Source organism: Lissotriton helveticus, chromosome 2_1 (assembly GCF_964261635.1).
Source record: "Lissotriton helveticus chromosome 2_1, aLisHel1.1, whole genome shotgun sequence".
NCBI lineage: Eukaryota > Metazoa > Chordata > Amphibia > Caudata > Salamandridae > Lissotriton > Lissotriton helveticus.
In genome coordinates this window covers 908,002,420-908,029,737 of record NC_136059.1, presented here as the reverse complement: position 1 = coordinate 908,029,737, position 27,318 = coordinate 908,002,420, and the positions used below count along the sequence as shown (strand labels likewise).

Sequence of the window (27,318 nt, the reverse complement as noted above, 5' to 3'; positions counted from 1 at the left end):
CCGGATCACTTATGCGGAGTCTTGCGACTGAAACTATTTGAACAATGCGGTTATCAGACCTGAAGCTCTGTCAAACAACCATGTGCACACTTTGTTCATTGCATCTGAATGAATGGTTACCATTAATTATATTTTAAAATCTTTGTACAGTTGCTAAGAATTTTGTGACTGAGGTGAACTAAGAGTTCCAGAAGTATTCCCCAGTGATGGTTCCAGAATGTAGGATAGAACAATAGCACCATCTTCCCCTTGCCTAAAGCGTTCGGATTTAGGGTCCAAATTCCCCCACCTAAGAAAGAATTTAGACCTGGAAAACTAAGAATCATGCTGCTCCATAGTAGATTCAGAAGCGAAGAGGATGTACAGTTGGATGGGTTCTTCAAAGCCTAATATTATGCCACGGGGGTCTAAACAGGTTGGTAATCTTGTCCTCTGGAGATCCAGAAATCCTGGATAGACAACAGGACTGCTGCCAGAGGTGTGTGCGGAGAACTCTTAAGCACCTGAAGGTGATCAGGGCTGATCCAACACTTGTGGAACATCAACTCAAAGTGCCTTGTGGGCTCCTCTGATATAGCAGATATTTCCTCTGGAAAAGTCAACCGTGATCATGTAGAAAAACACCCCTGGAAAGAAGCACTCCCAGTTGCCTTTGTGGCACTCGTCGGTCCTGTCCATAGTTCCTAGAGTGACAGACAGCAGGTTTCACAAATAAGTACATTGTGCTAATTTTTCCAAAATTATTGGTGGGATCTTGCCCTTAAGATTGGGCAGCATTGAAGTAAAGAACTGTCACAGTGCCTCGTGGAAAGGTACAGGCTGTCCAAACATACAAGGATTTTACGGGTGCTGGCTTACCTATGGCTAGAAGGAAATTGTGCTTGCAAGGTTGTGATACTTGTTGTCGAGGGTGGCCGAAGTATGTGAATAGCTGCACAAGCAGCTCACACTCCGTTTCTCCCAACTCATTGAATGGCATACTTGGAAAAAGCAGGTTTGTGCCTGTGGGGAACACGTAATTACTTGCCTTCTACTTATTGCCAAACAAGAAATGGAACATCATGGGGACAGGACCTAAACTATAGTGTACCAAAATATAAGATGATAGGCCTACATCACACACAAAAGGGACAGAGAGCATATTAAGATGGGGTTTAATGTATGTATGAATGTAATATAGGTTACAAGACTTCAAAAGCTTGGATCAAAATATAAGATTGCTATTTTCAAACAGAATAACGTGTCTCTCTAGACTTGCATACAACACTGTTTTTCAAGCATTTCAAATACAGTACAAAGGAATTTTAAAAAATACAAGCAAAAAACTAAAAATCAATATAGTTGTAAATGAAAAAACTTACTTAAGCAAGAGGAAGCATCTCCATTTAATTTCTGAACCAAAGTTCTAAAAAGAATACAAGGTATATTATTATTTTATGTTCCGGGTTCATTTATCCGCTTTATTTGTGGCTCTATAGTAAGTGATGCACAGTTACATACCTGTCATTAGCACCTGACTCGGGAATGTGAACACAAGAGTTTGTATCTTGCTTCCAAGCACAGTAGGGATCTCTGGCCAGAACACAGTCCACACAGGAGCCATACTTCTCACAGAATGCAACGGGTGACTGCACCACCCCTGTGTTTGAGCCTGCATAGATATATCTTTTATCCTGCAGCAAAGACAAAAGCATACACATTGATTATAATTCTTCAGCAGTAGAATTTAGTTTAAGGCACTTAACACTTCTTAATACTTAGAGATGTTTAAGGAAAGATAGACAGATTTTTTTGTAATAGTAGTACTAAGGAAGCAACTGTTCATCTCCAAGTGATTTAGAAAAGGGTTTCTTTGGAACCACAGTAAAGAAAACATTACATTGTAGGACACCTCTGCACTTTAATTTGCCCCTCTGCACCATTTGTGGCTAGCTGGAATGGCATCTTATCCCTTTGTTATTGGATAGCCTTTTAAACTTTTTTTTACTTTGAGATGTGTGTAAAATTAATACAGTGTTTTGCTATAGGCACACAAAACAGAATCCTTTTAGGATGTGAAAACGATTTTGCCCAAATTATATTACAGGCCAAGTTGCTGTGCCTAATTAGCCTAAGGGGGGGGGGGGGCTTGGCTTGCATACAAGTTTGAGACAGCTGCCTCTATGGCAGATTCATTTGAATGTGGCAAGCCGAACGGGTAATGGGAATGAGCAGGCTGTCAGGCATACAATGCTGGTAGGCTGTGATATCATTACTCGCTTCGAACAATTTATGACAACTGTAATGAGAATAGCCGAGCTCCAACATTTCCAAAAACAAGCAACCCACCACATTGCAGACCTGAAGAAAAAACAGATCGTCTCGCTCGTACAATAAAGCCAAGTTCATGATCAATCATAGGATTAATTTCAAGCACTTGTGCTGAAGACCCTTCATTGTCCTTTGGCTTCCTATCTTTACAACCGAATGGTCTCCTATTGTCTAACAGTACCACTAAGGTGATTCACTGAAAACATGCTTACATACATGCGGCGGCAGGACACAATAGTTTTACGGATGGAGCAATTAAAGTGACAAGCATGTCCATGGAATTAATTCACTTTACCCATTTCCATCAAAGGCATCTTTCTTAGATTAAGGACAGTCTGGTTCATGTAACGGGACTCTGGTTTAGGTTTTCACTCTACATTCTTTTTAACTCACTCTTCCATTCAAAGCCAGGAAAAACAGACAGGTGGGCAGGGCAATACTACAGTGATCCTAATGTATAAGACCATATAACGGAAAAATATACCTGGAGTAGTATGACCCTCTTGCGTACTCAAATGTGGGGAAAAGCTTGAAATCTTATTGCCTCACGAGGCAATCATTCCATGTCTGAGGCTGGAAATGCATTCAAGCACGTTTGGGAGAAAAATAATGGGCAGTTGCGTTTTAGTAAACCATACATTTTTAAATATTTTTTTTATTGGAGAGGGGATATGCAACCTAAAGGTTTTCAGCATTTTATTTTAATTTACATTTTCTGAAGGAATGAATGGTTATAAATAGCAACATGTCCCTAACGGCAAGCGTATTACATCTCACGATTAGTGCTCTCTCCTTCAGATACTGACGGATGAAAGTGAAGAACTAACTGATAGCGGTGCTCTACTTTCTCATGCGTTTTACATTCCTTTAAGTCAATGTAACCTAATAACCCTGCCACTGGCAAAAACTAAACAAAAAAAAGCCTTGGTCTTTGTCAGATCGCAGACACCACGACAAACAAGTTATTAGCATTTCAGTATGTAGAACTTTCCATGAATGCTTAGTATTAGGAAAGTTACTCCGCAGTGACTGGTCCTCAAATCTAGGCAAAAGGTTGAAATAGGTTACACCACATGCCCCAACTAGGTCTTCACCCCAGAAGATGCATCGACATTCCTCCACATGCCCCACCTGTCCATTTCCCCCTCACTGCACAAGCCAGTATGGTGAAACGTTTTTCAGCGTTTCTGCCAAGAATAGTAGAAACCTCAGGTTGGGTAGAATATACTCCATTCTAGTGGGGCTGATTGGCAGAGGAGACCGGTCCTTGGGTGGGAAAAGCATAAGTTGTCAATGCGGACAGCTCCTGCTTATCCCTGCAACTATTACTGTTGTGTGCAAGAGGGCAGATGAAGACCAGAGTATCAGGGAGCACCTCCAGGTAAGGTGCGGTGCAGGGGAAGGGGATGAAGAAGAACATATGCATTATGTTTTTGAGTGTATGAATGGGTATGAGGGCGTTTATTTGTTTTGACAGAAGGGATTAGGATTGCGGGTTAAGGGTGGTCAACCTAGACCTAGTCTGGCTATTGCAGACACAAGAGAGGTCTATCCTAGACATATAGTGGGCATTATTGGTGACATTATGGCTATGCCCAAGATAAAAGACATTTGTAAATGCAGTTGAGAATGAACATTTACTAAAATATAACTGCCAATTGTTTTGGCTATCCGTGACATAACAGTGGTAATTCGTAGTGATATTCTTGCTGTACAGAATAGAGGTTCATTCTAGACAAATAGTGGACATTCCTTGCAACATTCTGGCTTTCCCTGGCAATGCAGTGGCTCCGCTTTGACAAATTGAGAGCATCTTTGACATAACTGAGCTATCCGCTGCACAATGCTGCCACTGTTCCCTTTTCTTAATGGGACCATTCCTGACATAGTCCAGGCTAACTCATCGCATTGCAATTGACAACCTCTTCCATATTGTGGACATCCTTGGTAGTTGACCATGATAAGTGGGTTTTGAAGACAAAATGCATTAATCTAGGATGGGGCACAAGTGATGACATGATGTAAATGACACCGATTCTTGGGGGCAGGTACGTATTTAATAGAAATATAGTGTTTCAGAGCAAAATACTTTTTTATGAAAGGGGCAAGCTTCTGTTTGTGTCAAGTAAGTAAAGTGACAATCTTATGTTTTAGCAAAGTTACTACATTTTAGAAGTATAGTAAAGCAGATATTTGAGGCATAACCCATACTGCATTCAGTAGGCATAGGTAATTTCAAGACTAAAGTGGAGGCATTTCATTATATTCATCATAAAGCCAACTTTGTCATTAATAAATATTATGACTGCTATGCTTCACTGCAAGAGCATGTAAGATTAGTTTACCCTATAGACTGATATTTCAACCTCTTTGCAATTGACCAGTGTAGCATTTATGAAGGGGCTGTTAAGATATGCCTACCAAGGTCAGTGACTAAATTGTGAATGACCTTTGATGTTTTCACTGTGATCCTTCCAATTAGATTCCTATTTTCTTTTATTGTTTGGTTAGTCTTTTGAATAGCTGCACCCAAGTAGAGAGTAAAACATTTGGCAGAGCAAGGGTGGGTGATGGATGGGAGGCAGGAGATAACAGAAGAATTCATAAGCCTGTAAGTTGAAGATATCGGATTGAAGATGGGTGCAGTTTAAGGAACTTTTAAAAGAAGAATTATTGATAATGAAGGTATCCATAAAACAAAAGTAACACCACTGCTGAATGGCCATAGGTTTTTGAAAAGCCAAACGTAGGGATCTCCTTAGCTACCCTGTGGTTGGCAGCCAATTCAGATATCTTGTGAACAGAGTTATGATAGGACCTTTTCAGGTTAAAAATGGACAGTATCATGGCTCTGCACCAACTGCAGTTTGAGTAGGATTATATTTAATGAATACCACTGCAGTAAGAGAGAGGAATGCCATGGGGAATGAACGTGAATCAGTGGGGAATCAGGAGGGGTGATAAAGGATTCCCTTGCTAACCACTTTAATCAGGTTGGAGGCAAAACCAGTATGGAAAGCCGTAGAAATAACAGAGGACCTTTGGCCAAAAGCAGCAAGTCTGCACCACCGTCTAGAGTGCACCTAGGTAGAGATGATTGCTGTTATTTCACTTCTACTTTTGCAGGATGAAATCAGTAAATGATTGCCTTACCAAAGCCATTCACATATAGTTGGAGGTATAGATGGATAGATGGATTTTTTTTCAGTGTTCATGTGATAGCTCATTTCAAACATTCAAGCTCAAGACAGACGCCTGTCGATAAGGTTGATCCTTGGGACACAACGCATTTGAATAGAAGACAGTAGGAAGGATGATAATTTCACCTGGTGATGACGGTTAGAAATTGAGACCTGTTTGCCACGTTAGAGAAAGGAGTGCAGTGATTATATGTATCCAAGGACTTGGAAAAACAAAGCAAATGTGTTTACAGCTATCGAAAAGGGTGACTCTCTGTCAGACAGGAAAGAAGTCAGCCCATTAATCACAGCAAAGGTGAAGTACAAGGTGGGAAATGAGCTGCTGAACTAAGCAGTAAGGGGATGTTATAGGCATAGGATGCCAAGGCTATAGGTCAAGTGCTTGAAAGAATGTGCCGATATGCAATTGGCCTTTTAAGTACCTGGATGAAAATGGCATTCTTTATCATGAGGGGAGTGTGCATAGCTGTACTGATCTATCCGGCATCGGTTTTAGAGTTTCTTCAAACTGGACTGACGCTGCTCACATGCAGTGAATACAGCCTGGGCTCTTTAAGCTTTTTTGCCCAGGATAACCCACCACACTTGCCCTGTAACGGTCTGAAAACCTTCTACGATCTCTGAAATACTTGCCCCTCACAAAGTCCTTGCAATGTTCAAGGCGAATGCTTATTGCTGCAGCCTGTATGGTAAAACATCCAAGGTGGTCTTTTACAAAAAAAGATGTTCTGCACAATTGAAAATCACCACTGCTGAACAATTCTTCTGATTGAAGTCCATTAGATGGTCCTATCATAAATCAGCAGTGGCAATTCCTTCTGGGCGTGTGCCTAAAAACAGTAGTCTTCATCATTGCAGAGTGGAAAATCATTTTTACATTAGAAAATAATATAGGTTTGGTTCAGTTAGCACAACCAGGCCACTTTAGGGCACATTACTCAAACTGCATGTTTAATTTTTTTGCTGAAGCATTTTTCATTAGCTTTTCAGAAAATTATTGAAATTCAATTGCAGCCAGTCTCTCTGTAAGGGCTATCTTTTTTTTAGCTTCCTTAGCCGAGGAGATGCATTTAAAAGAGTTTGAAGGATGATGTGCTATAGTTCTCAGTTTCAATGGTCAATGTTATGAACGTGCTGAACAATCCATTGTATTAAGTTGAATTTCTAATGTTTGTCTAATGAAAAATCATGTGCACTTAGGTGTTTTAGACATTAACCATTCGATCGGTTTGCTGTGCAAGTAACAATTTAGAACTACTCTGAGCTGTCCAGTAAACCAGCAGGGCTCAGAAGTCTAATCACTTGCTGATCAGCCTCCACTGGTTTCCATTAAAGGCTTTGACTATGCATAAAAATTACAGCATTGGAAATCAGGATCTAGACCTGGCTCATCCTTACAGTCAGAAATATCAAGCCTATCCTTACAGGCAGATTTTAGAATATCAGCAACAGCACCAGGCTAAATCTGAAGATTTGCCAGAGTAAAAAAATCAAATGCGTTATGCAATCTTTTTCTAATCCTGGTAGAAACAAGACTTATCTATAACAGAGAGAAACTCTCCTGGAATAATGCACTTCAAAACTTCGCTTCTAGTCTTCCAGAAGGCAATCAACGCCCATGAATTCTCACCAGGTATGTCCAGTTATCAAATTCGCTCTCTTGACCTACAGAAAATGCCCAGCTTCTCATGTGTTGACAGGCTTGTGAAAAAACACATGTTCCGAAAAAAATAAACCTCACTGTGAACTTACCTTTTTAAGTCTTATTTATTCATATTTTCATCAGCTATTGTGACACATTGTAACATTTCCATTTACATCAGTGATCACAGCTGTGTTAAGAATTGTAGTGCAGGCCATCAATATTGGCAACATCCTTAATTAACATTCACTTGACAAAAAACCTGTGAGATCCTGTGCCTCAAATGAGCGTCAATTATTGAGTACAAGTTAAAGCAGTAATGCCACTGATTGTTTTAACAAAAAGGTCATGATGGAGCCTTAATATTCAGTTACAGCGAGCTGAAAAGTCGCTCCTGTGTTCTTATGCTGGCTTATGACAGTAGTCTCTGGCATCTTGTGCCCTAGAACGGATTGTTCCGATTGGACAGGGTCAACACTGATTTGCATACAGCGAAGTACAAACTGAGAGGACATGGTGTGCAAAATAAAGATGGATTGGGATGCAGCCCAGAGAAATTACCATAGGCTGAGATTTATTCAGGCATTTCTTCCATCACTTTTTTTGTATACTTTAGTTTGTCGCCCTAAGTAGGACGGGCATGCCCAGACTTTGGTCCTGTGTACACTGTCAGTGGAACAAAGCTGTAATTGACTGAAGAGACCATAACTAGGGCAAAATCGGTCCTGGGTTGCTTGTGTTTCGGTTCAAGGAAGACCTAGCTTGGCAGTTAAGCTGGTCTGTTCTGATGGGAGCGGGGTCAAGACTGGTTTGTGTATAGCTGGGTCCAAACTGAAGCATCATGGTGTGTAAAATAAAGATGGATTGGGATGCGGACCCAAGTAATTACTAGGGGTTGAGATTAATTCAAGCATTCCTTCCAACACTTTTATGTATACTCCGGAACTGTACAACACACTCATCTACACCCTACAAACGGTGTTGCATGCATTGCACAGTGACAATTGAGAAAAGCAATCAATAAAAAATTTGAAGGCATTTATTTAGAATTTATAGGGCGCACAGCTAACCCGAAGGGTTTCCTGGCGCAGTTGACAGGCACACAAGAATTAATCCTGGTGTAAAAAGTTGCAGACTACAGGCATGGTATTGCAACAGCGCAAATAAGCACATTAAGTTGGTGTAGTAGTGAATACTTTATCAATACCTAAAGATCTTTGTTGGAATATCCTTAGTGTTCAGATGATGGGTTAAAGTGTTATAGTCAAATCATATACAGTTCTTTCAGCAGGGCTGTAACATAACACAAAAGGTAACATAAGTGGATCAAATGAACGTGACACTCCCTACGACACCAAAAGGCAGATTTTGGAGCATCGCTTTTCCCGTCTCGGAATGCAGTTTAAGTTTCACTTGAACAAAGGGCCTTTAGCTCACCTACCCGTCTAGCAGATGTAATGCCTAAGAGGAATGCAGTTTGAAGGTAACCAACTAAACTTGATGTATTCTGCCGTCCTCTGGGGTTTCCAAGGAGTAGGGTGGTGAGCAGAGAAGAGCACAACAATACCGCCTTTCAAAGACAATGAGGAGTCAGAGGAGCTTGCATCTCTGGAACTATTTCCTTTTGCATCAACAGTAAACGCAACAAACCGCATCTGTCACTTTCGTGAGTTATTGGCTATCAACCGACAAAACACCACAACGTCTTACAGCAAAGAAACAAGGGAACAGCTATCGAACTGGCCATTTTACGAATGAAGCATCTACCATCACAATCACCCTTCCAATACGCCACACATGGCACTTTTTCCGACGTAATTGGATGTTTGTAAATAATGTTACAGGCAATCCTAAAAGCACAGCATGAAATTAAACAAATTCTGTTGGAAACAAATGCAGTTTGTAAAATCATTCTGATGTGGCATTTCGGGATGAATGTCGGAGCAAAGTTAACTATTAACAAACACATTTTTAGTTTTCATACCTAGTGAAAAACATGCAATTTGCCACACAGATAACACTATATGAGCGTAATTAAAATGGCTACAATAAGTCTTAAAATTGATTTGGCTTGGACTAAGCTTTTATTCCACAAGACAATTGCACACAAATTATGATTTCTACTGAATAAAAAAAAAAAATAATAATAATAATAATTCCATAGTGCAAACCTGCATTCTTAAGCAGGCAAGTGTCGAAACAATCAGGGTCTAGACGCAGGATTTGCAATCAACAACATCATGAAGGGAAATGTAGAACTCACATTTATAAGAGCTATGCTGTGAATTGTTATGATTTGAGTTTTTTGTTTCATAGTGCCAGACTGGTAGCTTGGTGAATATCTGTATAGAAGAACATCCCATGATCCTCCAGCAGTAATAATTACATTACGGCCCCAATCAACTACTTTTAAAAAGTAAATCTCAAGCCCTGGGAACCCAATAATAAGAGGCTTTTCACCAGTGCTTTTCAATTACACCTACAGGAGTAGCAGTATTATTCGCATGACAGATAAACTGTTTGGAACACAGCCATAGGCTTTCTATATTTACAATTCCTCCAAGGTGGGAACACTATTGGGGCCAGCTCTTTTAAGAAGGACCAGGGATCGTGTTTAGAATTGCTCACCTCAAAATGCTCACTAAGTAGGGTCGTTTTAGGTCTCAAAGTGTAATAGTTTCATCTTTCCATAGCATGCATCTCAAACTAGTGAGTGCTACCTAAAGTTTTCTTCTTCCTTTTTAACTTGCAGTGGCACATGTACGCTTGAACAGATGTGCTGTTCCTTACTGGCTTGTAATAGACCAGATTCTGAAAGCAGACATGGAATCGATTATAGATTTTTGTGTGTGTGAGACACTAAACTTGTATCTAGATCAGTGAATGAACTGGGAGCCAGAGGGTAGTCTCCTTAGTGCAATTGATAAGTCAAACCTCTTAAGGTTCATACTTCACAACATTGTTATGACTCCTCCGAAGAATTTTGGATTTGTGTATCCTTTAATGTGGGTTGAAGTGCCTTTCAGTGAGTAGCATGCTACTCCAGAATCCAAAGCGGATTAAGTGAGAATTAGTAAAGGGAAAATTAATTAATTAGAGCGAGGCAGATAGTTAAAGAGACAAGACGTTAGAGAGGCAAAGAGTGAGAGAGAAGCAGTAGAAGTGTGGGGGCAGAGGGAAAAGGAACAAGCATTTACAATGCAATGGTTTTGCCTTTGTTAAAGTTGGAGCTATTGGCATTGCTCTTGACATTATTTGTATTTATGTTTTTTTTAACATAAATAAATGGCATTGTCATTTACAATGCCACTAGCTTTATCTCTCGCAAATGACACACACAAACACCCACAGAGAACCCCCCCAAACACACAGAGCCCCCCCACACACACAGCCACACAGAGCCCCCCACACACACAGCCACACAGAGCCCCCCACACACACAGCCATACAGAGCCCCCCACACACACAGCCACACAGAGCCCCCCACACACACAGCCACACAAAGCCCTCCACACACACCCACACAGAGCCCCCCACACACCTTCTGGCCCATTATCTTTTCTCCTCATCAAAATAACTGCCACGCCCCTTTCTTTGTTCTGAAAATGGTAGGTAGCAAGCCATTTCAAATCTAGGGGCCTGTGGCCTAAAGAGAACTTTCTGAGGGCATGGAAAGAACAGCAGCCTCCTTTTTCATGGATGAGCATCCCCTAGCTCGGTTCTTATGCTCCACCTGTCTTTCTTTGATACTTCCTCCATTCTTTCCATAGTGTCAACAGTGGGTCAATATGCTTTGTCCTTTCTTTCCATAGCATCATGGCCGCTGTTGGATTCGATACCAAGTCCCCTCTTTCCATTGCTATCATAAACAGTCTGTCTCGATTCCTCCTCTTTTCGTTCAATAGCTTTCAAAGACTGTCTTGGAAAACGCGTGCTCTAAATGTAAGACTGGAGGCAAATAATATCTAGAGGCAAATAATATCTGGAGGCACTCGCATCATGCACACTCCCAGACTTGCTTGTGCATGTTTTTTTTGTAAAACAGATAAACAAATGGCTTTGTCGTTGACTAGTAAATAGCTTTATAGTTACGAAATGTGAGACCTATTGCATTTGCACTTATACACACATATAGGTATATGTATACAGAGCTATACACACACACACACACAGAGCTCTTCCTCTACACACATTGACAGGCTTTGTATACACAGCTACATACACACACAGCTACAGACATGCACAGTTATACAGACAGACACAGTTATACAGACAGACAGACACAGTTCCACACACACACACACACACACACACACAGTATTGTACATACATAGCATCACACACACATAGCATTACACACAGACCGCATCACTCTGCTCCTGGACACATATCTGCACACATACACAGCTACAGACACACACAGCCACACATTGCTACACACATACACATAGCATAATACACACATAGCATCACACACACATAGCATCACACACACATACACAGCATCACTTAGCTCTTGTACACATAGCTGCACACATACACAGGTACAGAGGTGCACAGTTTGAACTTGTTATAGACACATACAGCATCACACACATAGTATCACACACACATAGCTCTACACATACACAGCCACTCACTGGCACTCTGGACTCGCACTCTCAAGCAGGCAACAGGGTCACAAGCAGGCAACAGGGTCACTAAAACGGAGGCACAAGCAGGCAACAGGGTCACGAAAACGGTGGCACAAGCAGGCAACAGGGTCAAGAAAACGGAGGCACAAGCAGGCAACAGGGTCACGAAAACGGAGGCACAAGCAGGCAACAGGGTCACGAAAACGGAGGCAAAAGCAGGCAACAGGGTCACAAAAACGGAGGCACAAGCAGGCAACAGGGGCACAAAAACGGAGGCACAAGCAGGCAACAGGGTCACGAAAACGGAGGCACAAGCAGGCAACAGGGTCACGAAAACGGAGGCACAAGCAGGCAACAGGGGCACGAAAATGGAGGCACAAGCAGGCGACAGGGGCACGAAAACGGAGGCACAAGCAGGCGACAACAAGTTATTGTGGGCACAAACAGTGGACCAGTCCCACCCACTAGCCAAATTGACTGGTCAGGATTTTAGTTGACATGGTTTTCAGCCATACTGTAAAATTACATAGGCCAGGTCTCCTGTACAAGATTCCTACCATAAACACAATTTTCGTACAATAAAAGAGGTGGTTGAAAACTCCATGGAGAGAACCTTCTGACCTAAACGGGTAAAAGCGCTTTTCGTTTAGCACTGTGCCAATGATTGCACTGAATATTATGGCCATCAGCTGCCACTGACGTCAGCCGCCAATTTGCTTCTAGCGCCTACTACAGGGGCGTAACGTTTCCAAAGCACTTCCAGTTTTAGTGGACACGCCAACAGACGCCGAGGGGCATGGATTTCTTTACTTTAAGGTAAATTCCTGTATGTTACCAACACCAAAAAGCTAGATTGGGGCAGGAATCCAACGCCCCTTGCCCCAGTGAACGTCATCAGGCGTTTGCCGCCGGTTGGCCACATCTCCCGTTGTTACCAATGTGAAGGAGGAGCTACTGAGCGGCCGCTGGGTGTGTTCAACAGCATTTTTTAAACACGTTTATGGATTGGGCTTCTTGGCGCTAGGAGTTCACAAAAATTGCCCATACAGGATTTTACGCCATTAAAAGACCCAGTAAGCGCCTCTACTCCATTGACTCCATTCAACACAGTTGACTAGGAACCTCCGAAATTGTGTACCCACCCACCACGCACCAACCCCCGCGCCAAACACCCATTGTTCTAGCGTCATTTTGCAGACGTTTAGCGCTATACCTGTGAAGCCGGGTACAAGCAGGTCACAGCGCTACAAGACAGGAAAGGCCTCCCTCCTGGTAAGTTTGTTTTGGCGGTATTTGTTAGAACACCTGCTACAGGCTGGCGGTATATGAAGATTAGCTGCAATAATCTGCGTTTAACTGGTCAGCCAAAACGGTAGTGCACAATCTCAACATAATGCACATTAAATTGTTGCCAGTAGATCATCAACAATATTTAGCGCAATTAAATAAACGCCTTTAGGTTTTAACGCCACTATATTAAAATGCAGCTGACCTATTCATGGGCTACAGCACGTACAAGCGTGCCATGCTTGAACCACAGTTTGGAAGACAATACCACACAACCTGGGGACACACTAAACCAGCAAACAAGTTCCATTCGCAAGATTTCATAGCGCCTCGACAGTGCATCCTGTAGCCAATGAGCTTGGCAGCTGCAAGGGCCGAGTGCGCATGCGCCAAACTCCGTTGATCCCAAAAGCCATCAGGAAAAAAAAACTCCGGAAGGTTAGTCTTTCACATTTTACCGAGGGGCACCACATTTATTAAAAGTTATTGCAGCCTGTACAAAAAAAGTTCGTGTGCACCACATCGATCAGATTTTTTACATTTTTACATGTTAGCGAGTATTTACATAGGGTAAGATAAAAATGAAACAGTTCGCACAATATGGGGGTAGTAAGGGAGGGTGGGCACAACTGAACCGGAAATGTAAACTTCGAAAGTTCCATGTGTCACCCAGGGCCCGGCCTAGTGCATCACGAACCTTGCATTTTGACAATTTATAACATTTACAACGCTCAAAAAAAGCACCAACTTGTACATTGTTCTAGACTACATATACAGACGATTTTTTTTTGTACAATATGCTTCACCAAGAACCTATATAAAATATGTACATAGATTTCAATAAATAGATAGCATTTGTAAAAAGGCTTTTTACTTCCTTGCGCCCCCTGAAAGACCCTTCCAAAAATTGAGCACCGAGTATATGGAATTTGGCACTGCCACCCCACCTTTGGCACCTTACATTGCACAAGAGTCAGACGAGGAATGGTAAAGTTTTTTTGGGCAATCGGATTGCCACATTTTCCAAATCCTGGAAGACTGGAGAAACACCGCTTCCAACCCGGGTGCGGCCATGTCAACCAGAAGAGCCTAGAAGCCATGAGTTCAAGGCGCTGAGCTAATACAAGTCTTTAAGTTCATTCAGTCACTCATCAGGTATGTAGGATGGTGCTGAAGCCTGCAAGAGTCAAGGCAGCAAATAACTTAGGAGCCAGTGTAGAAAGAGTAGTAGCCCATGGCCTTGGAGGCGTCTTTGTAGCCGTGACAGGTACTGTGAGGAGAGACGCTGACGATGGGCACACGGATGGGGGGAGGGGGGATGGGCGGGAAAGGAACGGCCAGCGGGAGGGGTGGGAGCGGGAATGGAACGGCCAACGGGGGGGGGGGGGGGGGGGGGGGAGCGTGAAAGGAACGGCCAGCGGGAGGGGGGGGGGGAGCGGGAAAGGAACGGCCAGCGGGAGGGGGGGGGTTGGAAAGGAACCGACAGCGGGAGGGGGGACAGGAAAGGAAAGGAACCACTCACCTGGACTTCCTCAGCCGGCGGTCGGACGCCAAATGGCCCAAACAAACCTCGACGAGCCCAAAAAAAAGCCCCGCCCACCGCTGCATGACGTGGCCAAAAGAGAAAAATTCTCGGGAACGTCCCCGAATCTGGTCCGGCCTTGACGGACAGATCCGGCTCCCAATGGCTAGCCTCCATTTATGGAGCTAGCCAATGGGAGGAGGGGGCGAGGAGGGGGCGGATACCCGACCCCAGAGAGAAACATTAGATTTTGCTAGCGCATGCGTACTTCGTACGCATTGGCTAGGCAAAACCTAAAAAGTGAGACTGGTAGACTCAGTAGGAGAACAGGCGATATTAGAGGATGTGAGAGGAGAGGGGAAAAAAGACTGATAAAAGGATCGGTAAGAGGTATGAAGAGCTAAATCAATGCTGTAACCAGAAGTTTTAAGGCATGACATGAAATGTTTAATGGGCTAGCATATTCATGGAACGACTATTCTACTCTGCTAGGTGAAAATAGAAACAGGTATCCATATTGAGGCAGGCATTCAATAATCGTTCAAATAGAAAAAGCAAAGGATTTATTAAATTAATGATACACTTTCCATTAAAGGCCGTATCCTAAACTACAAAAGCATCATATTTCAAGGAAAGCCTGCCAAATAAAAGCTGCTGGTTAAGAATGTAAGATAATGTAAGTTAAATATAGAGGCAAAGAAGAACAAACGAGGGGGAGGGAGTGGAGCCCCTCTTCCTCAAATTGAGGTAAATCATAAATATTGAGGCACTTTTGTGCTGAAAACAAACTGAAAGACTATGAGCCACACTGAAAAAATGTTAATTTGGGAAGAGACATTAGGGGATCAATCCACTCGGGTGTTGAGTAAATATAGAGAGCAATTAAGTATAGCACTCTTGAAACACCAAATACATTTTGTCAAACCATTACTGAAATATGCGCAATAGAGGGGGAGGTGAATGTATCTGAGTATGATATATCATGCATGTTAATTGCTTTGCAAGCTAAACAGTAGCATTCTCGTAGTAGAAACTACGTGGGCTATTGAATAAAAACATATACATCATTTTTTCACATACAAAATATAGTAACAAATATAAAAGACTTTCCCAGTGTAATTACTCAGTACTAGAAGTATTAAATAGATTTGCATTAATTATTAGCCATGCTGTTATATGGTCACATAACTGAGATAGTATGAAAACATTTGACGGTTGTCTTACATATCCTTAAACCAACATCCGTGCTATGCTCAGGAGCGTAATGAACAGCATGTTTCTATAAACCTAGTCACTTAAAATTTCACGCCCTTTTCATTATTCAAATGCTTATCAACAGCTAAACACCTCCCTACTACAGTTATTCCCTATCAAATGATTTATTATCCTAACAATTCCATCTTGTAGACCATTCCTTATTCATTAGTATGCTGTTAAAAACACATTCTGGCATGTAATACTAATTTAAAGCATAATTCTGATGTTTATACTGTAATGTCTTTACAGAAAATCACATGTGGGGTTGAAAAAAATTATAAAATAAGGAGCACAACACAACCTTTTCTACAGGTTTAACAAAACAATTCTAAATTCCCGATATGATGGTGCAGTCTACCAGCTCTAATTAACAGGATACATCTTCACCAGCTGCACCACACCGTTGGGCTTTTACAGATGGCCATAGTTTTATCTAGTCAAACGGCTAGATTGGTTGTTTGCAGTGATTGGTAGTTTCCAGGACGAGAAGGACCACAAATGCAATTCTTACCTTTTTAGACGAAAGAATCAATGTCTGGACTGGTTCGGAATTTGCAAACAGCTTTATTTCTTCAATGATGAACATTTCATTGGCGTAATTAACAGCTTTGTGAAGGGTTCCTTTATCTGAAAATGGCAGTTACAAGTAGCTTTATCAGAGGTTTATTATAAAGCCTGCAACCGGCTGTGGTGATGTTAATACTTATATATTATAGATGCCTAGTTTTGTAAATATGGTACATATTATGAAGCAATTTTGGTAATTGAACATACTTTGTGTCTCTAACTTGCATGAATATATTCTGCAATATTGTCAAGGAGAATGATCTAACGTTAAAAAAATAATCACATGGTGTACACCTTAATAAAATATAACCCTCATTACCTAGACTTAACTCTTGGTACAAAATAATGCCAGACTCAACATTGATAACTTATGAAAAACAGAGGTTCCTCGGGGAAAAAAGCTGTACTTCATGCAACCTTTCCAGATGTATGTGGTGCAGTAAATGAATATATGTTCAATACAGAATAATGTGTTTAATATAATGTATTGGAAGATTACATACAATAGATGCACACAACTTTGTGGAAAAGATGCAGTGATGAAGTGCCTGTGTGAAATGAACAAATTAAAAATACACAAGGACAATTAAAATAAAAAGGAAAAGAAGTGCATTACAGGCAATCCAGGTTGGTGATTACGCTACATCATTAAATATTATATATCAATATGTTCTGCATAAACTGTGTTCGCACCTGTCACAAGTATTGCAGCATCTTGTAAACTTAAGCTTATCTCTGAGAAGTAGAATCAGAATAACAATTAATAAATGTTACTTTGACTCTGGAAAATGTTTGTTATTGTCCCATAGTTTGAGATTAGAAATGCGCAAAGGATATCTAGGCAGTTACCTAAAGTTAAAAGTGTGACTTAGATGCGGAGAAGAAGTGCTGTCTTCACTGGTGTGAATTATAGCCCCACAATGTGCATTGGAAATTGATAAGTACAGTTTACATTAAAAAACAAAACAAGCAAAAAAGAATTTAAAAAAAACAAGTAAGGGAGGAAAGTGTTAATAAATGAGCCACCAATGTGAAGGCATTAGAAACCAATTGCAATTTGGTTGTTTGTAAGAATTTAAAGCGACCAGACTAACTTGCCAAATGTTAAACTTGCCTATCTAGGCAGGGTCAGTCCCAGACTTTTTGTCATCACCCCTCCTGTTTTTGGAACCTGTTTTGTTGTGTTTTAAGACTCTCTGCACTGCTAACCAGTGCTAAAGTGTTGGTGTTCTCTCCTTTAAACCTATTAACATTAGCTTACACCCAATTGGCACATTTAATTTACTTGTAAGCCCTGAGTAAGGTGGCACTACATGTACCCAAGGACCCATACATTAAATGCTCCTACTAGGCCAGCAGCACTGCTTGGGTCACCCACTTAAGTAGAGCATTTAAACATCTCCGGCCTGCCATTGCGGCCTGTGTGCCGTTTTAAACTGCCAATACCACTTTGAAAAATAAACTTTTTACCATACATAAAACGACCGGTTTAATACATATGTCACCCTGTGGTAAGTCCCTCAAGAACCCATAAGGCAGTATGCACTCTATTTAATAAGTTGAACCGGTACTTTCAAGTTTTAAATGTCCTGGTAGTGAAAAACACTCACATTTGTTTTTAACTACTGAGAGGACTACCTCTGCCATAGGGCACATTGGGTTACCTTATTACATTTCATAACTTTTTTTTGGGAACAGGTAGAAGTATCACATTTGGTGGTTTTGGAATTGTAATTTAAAACCTTCTTTAATGGTAAAGTTCCATTTTCAGTCAAAATTCTGAAAATGGCACTTTTAGAAAATGGCGTTTTCTTGTCCTAATAATTTGATGCCTGAAATTCCTTGTAGACAGTGTCACAAAGGGGGATTATTAGTTGACAGGATGAGCCATCCAGATAAAATGGGTGGGGGTGGAACTGTCACTTACCAAACTTACATTTCAAAAGAGCTGCCTCTCAACATACTCACCAAGGAGTTCACACAAACCATCAACCTTTTGTCACATCAGAAATCCTGGGACTAGGGTAGGGAGGAAGAAAATTCCAGAACCATCTGGGGAAACACCTCTAGAGGTTTCTCCCACTTCAAATCTGGCACCATGTATAATTATTGGACCCAGAGACTCACTCTTCAGACTATTCCTGGACCTGTGGATGCTAAAGGACTGCCCTATTTCCTGGAAAGGAAGGCTGGGCCTGCTACCTGCAGGCTACTTGAGTGATTCTTACTGTCAATTGGCTGACCTGCTGTCTGAGCTAACTGCTGCAGCTGGACTTGCCTGAGCCAGGCTGGTCTCTGCAGGAGTGAGTCCCCACCCAAGTGGCACATTCCCAGGTCCTGGGCCCTTGGTTGAATTCAGATGCACTCCTCATGACACCAAGGAGAAATCCTAACGTTTTAGGCTCTTTGACACTGAACTAACCAGACTTCATGCTACAGTGATCGCCAACAACAACCAGCAATGAGAGATCTGCACTTTGTGCTACAGCATAGACAGCCCGAGGTGACCGGCAAAGCGAAGCTTCAGCAATGACCGACCGTGACACCCAACAGTATCTTTGCGCTACAGCGAAAACTGTCAAAGACACCTGGCCTGCTCTTCGCGTTACAGCGACTGCCATCTGCAAAGCTCTCCCTGCTCCACGTGGCCTCCTCCACAACGAACTGGACTCTTCACATTGGACTTTGAGAAGGGTGACTTTTTCAGATGGATTTACCAGGTCTCTGTATCCAGCCCGCACGCCCATCGCAGTCAGCATCAACTTGAGACTTTCTCCCGGACTAGTATCTCCAGTTCTACTGATGGGATTTTTGCAATTTTTAAGTCAAATAATTTATTAAAAGTTACTCTATGTTTCTAGATTGATGTGCAATTTTTCTTGTGCTTTCCCTTCAGTACGGTTTGAGTGCTACATAAATACTTTGCCTCGGAGGTAAGCCTGACTGCTTGTGTGCCAAGCTTCCAGAGTGATAAGCACAGGCTAATTTAGTGAACATGGTCAGTTAAAAAAAAAGTCCTAATTTCAAATACCAATTGCTGCTGAGTGAAGGGCCATATGAAATTAGCGAGAGGAGGAAATGGCGAGACAAAAGTCTGTAGTCATTCAAATAGTAAACAGGATTAGAGTGAGCAAGTATTCCAAATTGGGCCACAGAAAGAAAAATGACAATACCAAGGGTGAGGAGCACTACAATGAGGAAGATGTAACCATGCAGCTAACAAGGTAGCCTACTACTAGGTCCAGTGTTACAACTGCAAAACATTAAGACATATGCAAATACTGGTCAAGACATTACCAGGTCTGTGTACTTCATGTTCACCTTTGCAAGAAGAGAGCCATACAGTAAGTTCAACTTTGGGGAAGAACAGATTGCCATAGGAAGAAGGTATCCCAAAAAATTAGGGTTTTGATTAAGTTTGACCAAAGCAGCATATAACTAGTTATAGGAATAGAAGAAAGAGGGAGAGGTATATGTTTTGGGGAGAACTGTTGAATTTCCCTTAAAGATTTTGTGGAAACATTGTAAATTAAAGAAGTTTGTTGATAACATTTGATTAAGAGTGGATTTTACACTTAATAATACACAAGCTGATTAATCAGGGGTTCCTCGGAGTTGGCGGGGGAGGGGGGTTCACGTGGGAAAGGGTTAGGGTAAAAAATAAAATGTTTCTCATCTCTAAAATGGCGGTCGATAACTTTATAAATGAACAAAGGACGAATTTTGCTTTTTTTAGTAGTACTAAGGGGTGTGAGTTAGCTGGACTCTATATCTTTATCATTAGATATGTCATTAGATATGTCAACTATGACTACCATTAAGATTCTCTCCTGGAATGTTAATGGCCTGCGCACCAAACCTAGATCCAACACAATTTTACAATACATCTGTGACTTTGATGCGCAGGTCATTATTCTCCAGGAGACACCTGGTTGAAGCTGAAGTATTGGACCTGGTAAAAAAAGAACAGATGGATAGATTTATCAGTCACTACCTCTCAAACAGTTAACACTAGAGGGGTTTGCCATTCTTTAAAAAAAAAAAAAACATTGCAACTAGACTTTTGAAGCAGAAGGTTGATCCTTTTGGTAGGTGGGCAATCGCGGCTGTCATGATTGGGGGAACATGCGTTACGTTGGTTGGTTTTTATGGGCCTAACCGTGATGACCTATCTGCCCTGGCTTCGCTGTTCTCCGAGCTTTTACATTTCCCAGAACCTATGATAATAGCGGGTGATTTTAATATTGTACTCAATCCGCTGCTGGATAAGTCTTCTTCTGTTCGACAACTTGCACACTCTAAATCTAGAGATCTTCTAATCAAATACATGTATCAATATGGATTTATTGATATTTGGAGGGCAAGGTCGGGTCAGAAAATTGGCTTTTCCTTCAGAAACTACAAGTACCGCCATAGATCCAGGATAGATTTTATTTTGGTAAACAAAGGTTTGGATAAATCGGTTAGGAGTGTAACTTATCTACCATCTCACCTGTCCGATCATTCGGCGATACTCTTAGACTTAGAATTGCAGTCTCAACCCCCAACCAGGTCTTGGTCAATTGACAGATCTTTTCTTACATCTCCCGAAGATTTGGAGTATGTTAAATTGGAGACGCAATAATTTTTTTAAATTAACACCGGTTCTGCATGTTCTAGCACAATATGGGATGCTTTTAAATGTTCTTTGAGAGGGGTTATTAAGAATAAAACTTCGTTTCGTAAGAAACAGTATACCCAAGCGGTTACACTGATAGAGGCCAATATATCATCAGCCCAATCAGAATTAGAAAATCTCAACAATCCCCCAGATCATGTCATACATGCTAAACAGGAGGAGCTGATTAAGCTTAAAGGGCAACTGGCTTCGGTATTAAACCAAAGTATTTTGCAAAGGTGGGAAGCCAGTAAATTAGCCAATTTTGAATTTGGTGAAGGGGCGGGCAAATTACTGGCCTGGAAGTCCAGAACAGACCAGACACGAAATAACATTGACTCTATAATTACTGGCTCCGGTACAGTATCTTCGGACCCAGAAATAAGGTCAGCCTTCAAAGATTTCTTCCAGGTTATATAATCGAGAGGACAATAACATCACCCCTATTGATGTAGGAAATTGGCTTAATAAAATTTCATTACCAGTACTCTCTACAGAACAAGTGGCTTTGTTAGATCACCCTATAACGGTTGAAGAGGTATCAACTGCCATACTAAATAGTAAATCTGGAAAGGCGGCGGACCCGGATGGCCTACCGGCGGAGATATACAAACATATTGCAGCTGATATCGCTCCCTTTCTCACCAAGTTATTCAATCAAGTTCTGATAGATGGCGATCCCCCCACATCATGGAACAAAGCTTCCATCACGCTTATTCTGAAACCAGGTAAAGCGTCCACCGCCTGCGGCTCCTATCGCCCATTTCAGTTCTTAACGCTGACTATAAGATCTTCGCGTCACTACTAGCCAAGAGATTGGGGCAGGTATCCCCCTCAGTCCTACATTCCAACCAAAAGGGCTTTGTCAAAGGTCGCCAACTTTGACCTAATAGGACCTAATAGGAGCGATTGATATGGCAACTAGCTCATCGCTACCCTTGGCTATTCTCACCTTGGACGCAGCCAAGGCCTTCGACAGGGTTAATTGGGTATACTTGTCGGGGGCCTTGGAAAAATTCGGCGTAGGCCGGGCCTTTCGCAGAGCAGTGGAATTACTGTACCATAATCCTTCGGCCTCGGTCTTGGTCAATGGCGGACTGTCGGAACCATTTACCATCACAAGGGGCACTCGGCAGGGTTGCCCGCTTTCCCCCCTACTCTTCGATATCTATATTGAGCCATTTGCTCAAACAATTCGTGAAGATATTAACATCGTTCCATTTAGATATAGAGATTGGGGAAAAAAAGTATCTTTATATGCTGACGATTTTATGATCATAACCTCAGATATCAGCACAGCGTTTCCGACAGTTATAAATTTAGCACAACAATTTGGTAACATTTCAGGCTACGAAGTTAACGCCACAAAGACCGAGATTATGGCATGGAACAGTATAACAGCGCGACTTCCAGTACAACCCTGTGACAGCATGAGATATCTAGGCATAAAAATTGTAAAGGATATTAATCTGATCGCCCACTCAAATTTTACATTGGTGGCTAAAGAATGCAGGAAACTAATGAGTTCTTGGAGTCACCTTCCATTAACGCTCCTAGGTCGATCAAACTTAGTTAAGATGTCTATCTTACCTAGGCTGACCTTTATTTTTAACAGCTTACCACTTTACTTTGACAAAAAATTGATAGTTAAGATGCAGAGCGACATCACCTCATTTGTATGGAGGAACAGGACTGCAAGAATTTCTTGGAATAAATTAAGGCGTCGTAGGGAGAAGGGTGGTTTGGCCGGCCCTGACATTCAGATTTATGCTTGGGCCTTTCAGCTGACACACGCCCGAATGCTACTTAAAACTCCATCAGATCAGGGTATTGGTTTAATGTTTTCAACATTACTACAATGTGAAGGGCTAAATCAGTTGGGATTTCTATTTAAGTTTGGAGACCCCACATTTTTTAAGAAAATCAAGCTGAAGGTATTGCAGGGCCTAGCAAGAACTTGGTATAATCTTAGAACCATTACCAAAATAGGCTACCACTCTAACGGTTCTCCTATATGGGATCTTCCTGCTCCTCCGGGCTGGACTAAAGATGCATTGACAAGCCCACTAAAAGACGCTGGAATTTTAACATGGGGAGACCTGTTCTTCGAAGGGGAAATGCTTTCCTGGGAACATCTAGTGAGTAAGGTAGGCCCCAATCTCTCCAGACTTAAATTCTTGCAAATCTCTAGTTGGGCGCAAGCACAAAAATCTGGTCCCACACGCCATCAACAACGACCTCTGGGAGGAAGTAGCCAACTAGAATCTTGCTTACTTCACAACGCACCAAATTCTAAAGAGGTTTCTCACTTTTACAATTTAATCTTCGAGGAGATTGACGGAGTATTCAACCTTCCGGACCAGCTGTGGGGTTCTCTATTGCCTGCAGCAAATGTCAATTAACTTTGGATAACATCTTGTAACGTTCTCTGGGATATTGTTAAACCTGCCTGGCTACGCAGAAACCATTTCTTCACCCTTCATAGGGCTTACTATTCTCCCCAGAGGTTGTCCAAATTTTCAACAGGTACACCAGTGGCTTGTCCCCGATGTGGTCAAGTCGCAGCCTCAGATGCTCATATGTTTTATGATTGCCCACACTTATCTTTCTGGCAATCAATAGGCAATAAATTAACATCATCAATAGGCTCTACTGTGAATATAGATCTCTGCCTGGTAATTTTTGGAGTAATGGACAAAAAACGCTGTACTAATAACAACCTCTTGTTCTACTCAATGCTGGTGGCCAGATGTGAGATCTGTAGGCGCTGGAAGGAGGCCTCTCCTCCGACGTTGCACGATTGGAGTTCTTCCATGCTTCATATATCGAAATTGGATCTTTCCAGGGCTGGAAAACCTGACAAAAGAGCTTTTTGGCTGAAACTCGATTGGTCTCAATAACTAGAGCTAGGGTTTTTTTTTCTTCCCCCAGTTCCAATGATTATGATGCCATGACGCACTCTCTTCGCTCTATCACTTTCGTCCTTTCTCTAAGGTCAATTTGTGGTAACAGCAATGGTGGAATCTGGCTAACGGCAAGCACCATCCAAATAGTACACAAGGGTTTGTGATTAACTGAATCTGACATGGCTGTAGGATCCTGGCGGTTCTTCACTACGATCGACCTCTACCAGTCTTGCACTGAGACAGTATGTCTTTTTCTCAAATCACATTTTTCCCAGTCCACTGTACTAATGGGCCAGCCATGGTTGAGATGAGGAACAAAAAAAAAATAAAAAAAAATAATAATACACAAGCTGTATATTGTCATGTGGGCGAGGGACTATCACAGCTCTTTACTCAGCACTGTTGGCGCAGCACCTGCTGCTGAACTTCGATGCAAGAAATAGGTGAGAGTTGTCTGGGACATAAAAAAACTGTCTGATACAGAGTGGATGCACTCAACACATGTTAAACAGGTGTAGCAGAACTCCAGACTAACTCAGGCTTATCTTGCTCCGTCCTGCATCCACCGCATGTTTCCTCTGGCACCTTTGGAATGCCCCAGATGCAAACAGCATTTTTTGCAGACACGGCTGACAGTTCTGGAGGTATTGTCAGATTTCATGGTTTGAACAGACTCCGGACACAGGAGGTCTGTCTTCCGGGTTAATGCCCAGGCCCATTTACCAACTAGGTGCCTATTCTGTTTAAATGCAACATTGTGATGTCCTGGAAATCTACCCTGTCCACATCCAGATATTAAAACCTCACTTATAGATGCGTTTACGGCTCAGCTGTCACAAGAAAGAACTCATAGCTTCTGAAACAATGAGTGAAAATGGACAAAAGATCACCAGGAAACACTGGCTGAATTTACTTGGGGGAGGGGGATAGTTAAACTTGGGATGTCATGCTAGTGTGCTGGGCGGTTGTCAGTGGCTGAGGTAATGCAGTTGAGACTACCTCTGGTAGTGTCATGGGAGCATATGATAGGCATAGTTAAACTGCAGTATGGATGAAGAGCTGAGGTGGTCTTGATGGCCGGTCACTGTGCTTTCATGTGGATCGTGAGGATTGTGCTAGGGTACGCTGTAACGTGATGGTCTGTGCTGGAGTGTAATCACCCTCCCAGTCCTGGCTCCCTGAGTGCAGCCCCAGTAGACCATACATTATGTTCTGTGCAGCTGATTATTCAGATGTCTCATGCACAACAGTTTACAATATAGCTGTCCGCTATGCAGATGAGCGTGTTTTACTGTTGATCTATAAGCAGTCGTAACTAAATGGTACATGCCACAATACAAGAATACTTTGGCACCTGCATGTGCATTCGGATGAATATGTGATTGTGAAAAACAATAAAGAAAGATTAAAAAAATACATAGGATGAGAGCCTAAAGTCAAGACATACTTGAGCCACATACTTATTAAAGTTGGAAGCCTGGTCAGTTGCTCAGCAGGCTAACAGAAATATTTGTCAAACTCTGACATCTCCCTAACAAGAGATTAGGAGACAATTTCCAGTTTCCAAAACAGGAGAAATGTTAGCAGAAGTAAAAGGGACTAGGGTGCTTAATACCAAGACTTGCGTGCTGCCCATTACCAATGTGGTTACACCACATGCGAAAGCATTTACTGTTCTTTGTTATTCCCCGAGTGTTTTACATTAAAAAACAAGCCTTTGAGGCAATGATTCTTCAGCTATTGCACGTGTTTTTTTTTTATCATGAATGTGTTAAATATTTACCAACATGATGTTTGGTGATGGTAGCAAATGAAAAGAAATATGATTTAGAGTATTAAGTGTTTACCGAGACAAGGTGTTACCGGGGAGTAAAATATATTTGAGACATGAACTAAGATGATAGATTGCAAGACTAAATGAGGGTTTAGCAGATGCATTATGGTATCATTAGCAATGCAACAATAACAAATGTACAGAGACTGCTGAAAGGCCAAGTGTAGATTTTCAAATGGAATTCTTAGCTTGTGAAGTGCCTGCTACATCATAAAAGACTGGAAATCCCTGTTAAAATTGCCACTGTAAAGGGTAGCTTTTGATACCATGGGTCTAATTTAGGTGGATACCTTAAACTGAAAGTAAACACTTGTAACGACTGTTTATTCTATGTTGTGGCTGGAGGTAGGAGCAATGCAGAAAGTGAACTATGAATGTGTACCGTGGTTCATGTCCAAAGTGATTAGAAGAGAGGGAATGTGTAGTCTGGCATAAAAGTAGATCATTTTACTGAGAAAATATAGGATTTCATGGACACAAAAAGCGGAACCAAAATTAAGTGTACCACCCACGCGGTAATGGACTCATGCAAAGTTTCAACAGAGAATTAAAGTGACTAACTTGTAGGCCTGGAAAAATGGCTGCAGAAAGTGTTACAACTGTATGTGCAAATCACAGCACTAAGTGTTGAACTACTTGATTTCAGGTTTGGGTGTAACTTGCATCATTTGTTGGTAGTATAATTACATGGAATCACAGCAAGATTACGTGAGGAACATAACCCTACAATTAGCACTATTTTATTAGTGCCACATGCCCCCTCAAGTCCAAAATGAGCCTGAGGATACATTTAGCACTAAAAAAAATAGTACTAGATGCAACAGAACCGGAACAGCAGCAGCCGCTCACGCTCGGTTCCTATACTATTGGATAGGCATTTTTTTTACTCCAAATTACTTCAAAGTATGCAAATGGTGGTAATACCCTAAATTCCACGTCACAAGAGTAATGCAAAATTACTGATTACTCTGGTGTAACTGAAATTTCAGCCAAGCCTCCTTGATTTCCCCCATTTGTACTGAGAAGGAAAACTGCATCTAAACTGAAGACTGCCTGACTGAAAAGATAAATGGAGCAATGCTCCAGAGAGGAAATGTGTGGCATTTAAATGGAAGTACGTAATGGGAGAGATTGTTCACGTCAACCAGAAGGATCGGTCTAGAACGTTTATTCATGAACAATAACTGCAGTTGGCAGTAACAGTTTAAAGTTGGAAGATGGCAGTGTATGGTATTTGAGTAGAGTGGCTCCAGAAAAGCCTGGAATAGCTGCAGTGATTATTCAGGAAAAGAAATGCGTTACTTACCTGTAACTGCAGTTATCCAGTATTAGTGTCTTTCATAGATTCACATGCCTGAATCATTCCCCGTCGTCGAGACGGGAGCCTCCGGTATATAAAAAAGTAATGTCCTAGAGACATACATAGAGAGAATAGGCCTAAAGGTCTCACCTTAGTAGCCTATCCACGTCCTTTTGTAGGAAGGACCAAACAGAGCAGGCCC

General features: G+C 41.7%; 1 protein-coding gene across 5 annotated transcripts in view; it reads right to left on the bottom strand.

Annotated features, from left to right (window-relative positions):
- SEMA4D (semaphorin 4D) overlaps nucleotides 1-27,318 on the bottom strand; it is a 923,316-nt gene that overhangs the window by 332,168 nt on the left and 563,830 nt on the right. For all 5 annotated transcript variants that reach the window (XM_078675633.1, XM_078675632.1, XM_078675637.1 and 2 more), the window contains exons 15-17: nucleotides 16,364-16,479; nucleotides 1,501-1,673; nucleotides 1,362-1,405 (exon numbers count right to left, since the gene is read on the bottom strand). In XM_078675633.1, the coding sequence (XP_078531759.1) occupies nucleotides 1,362-1,405; nucleotides 1,501-1,673; nucleotides 16,364-16,479 (333 nt within the window). The remainder of the gene's footprint in view (nucleotides 1-1,361; nucleotides 1,406-1,500; nucleotides 1,674-16,363; nucleotides 16,480-27,318) is intronic.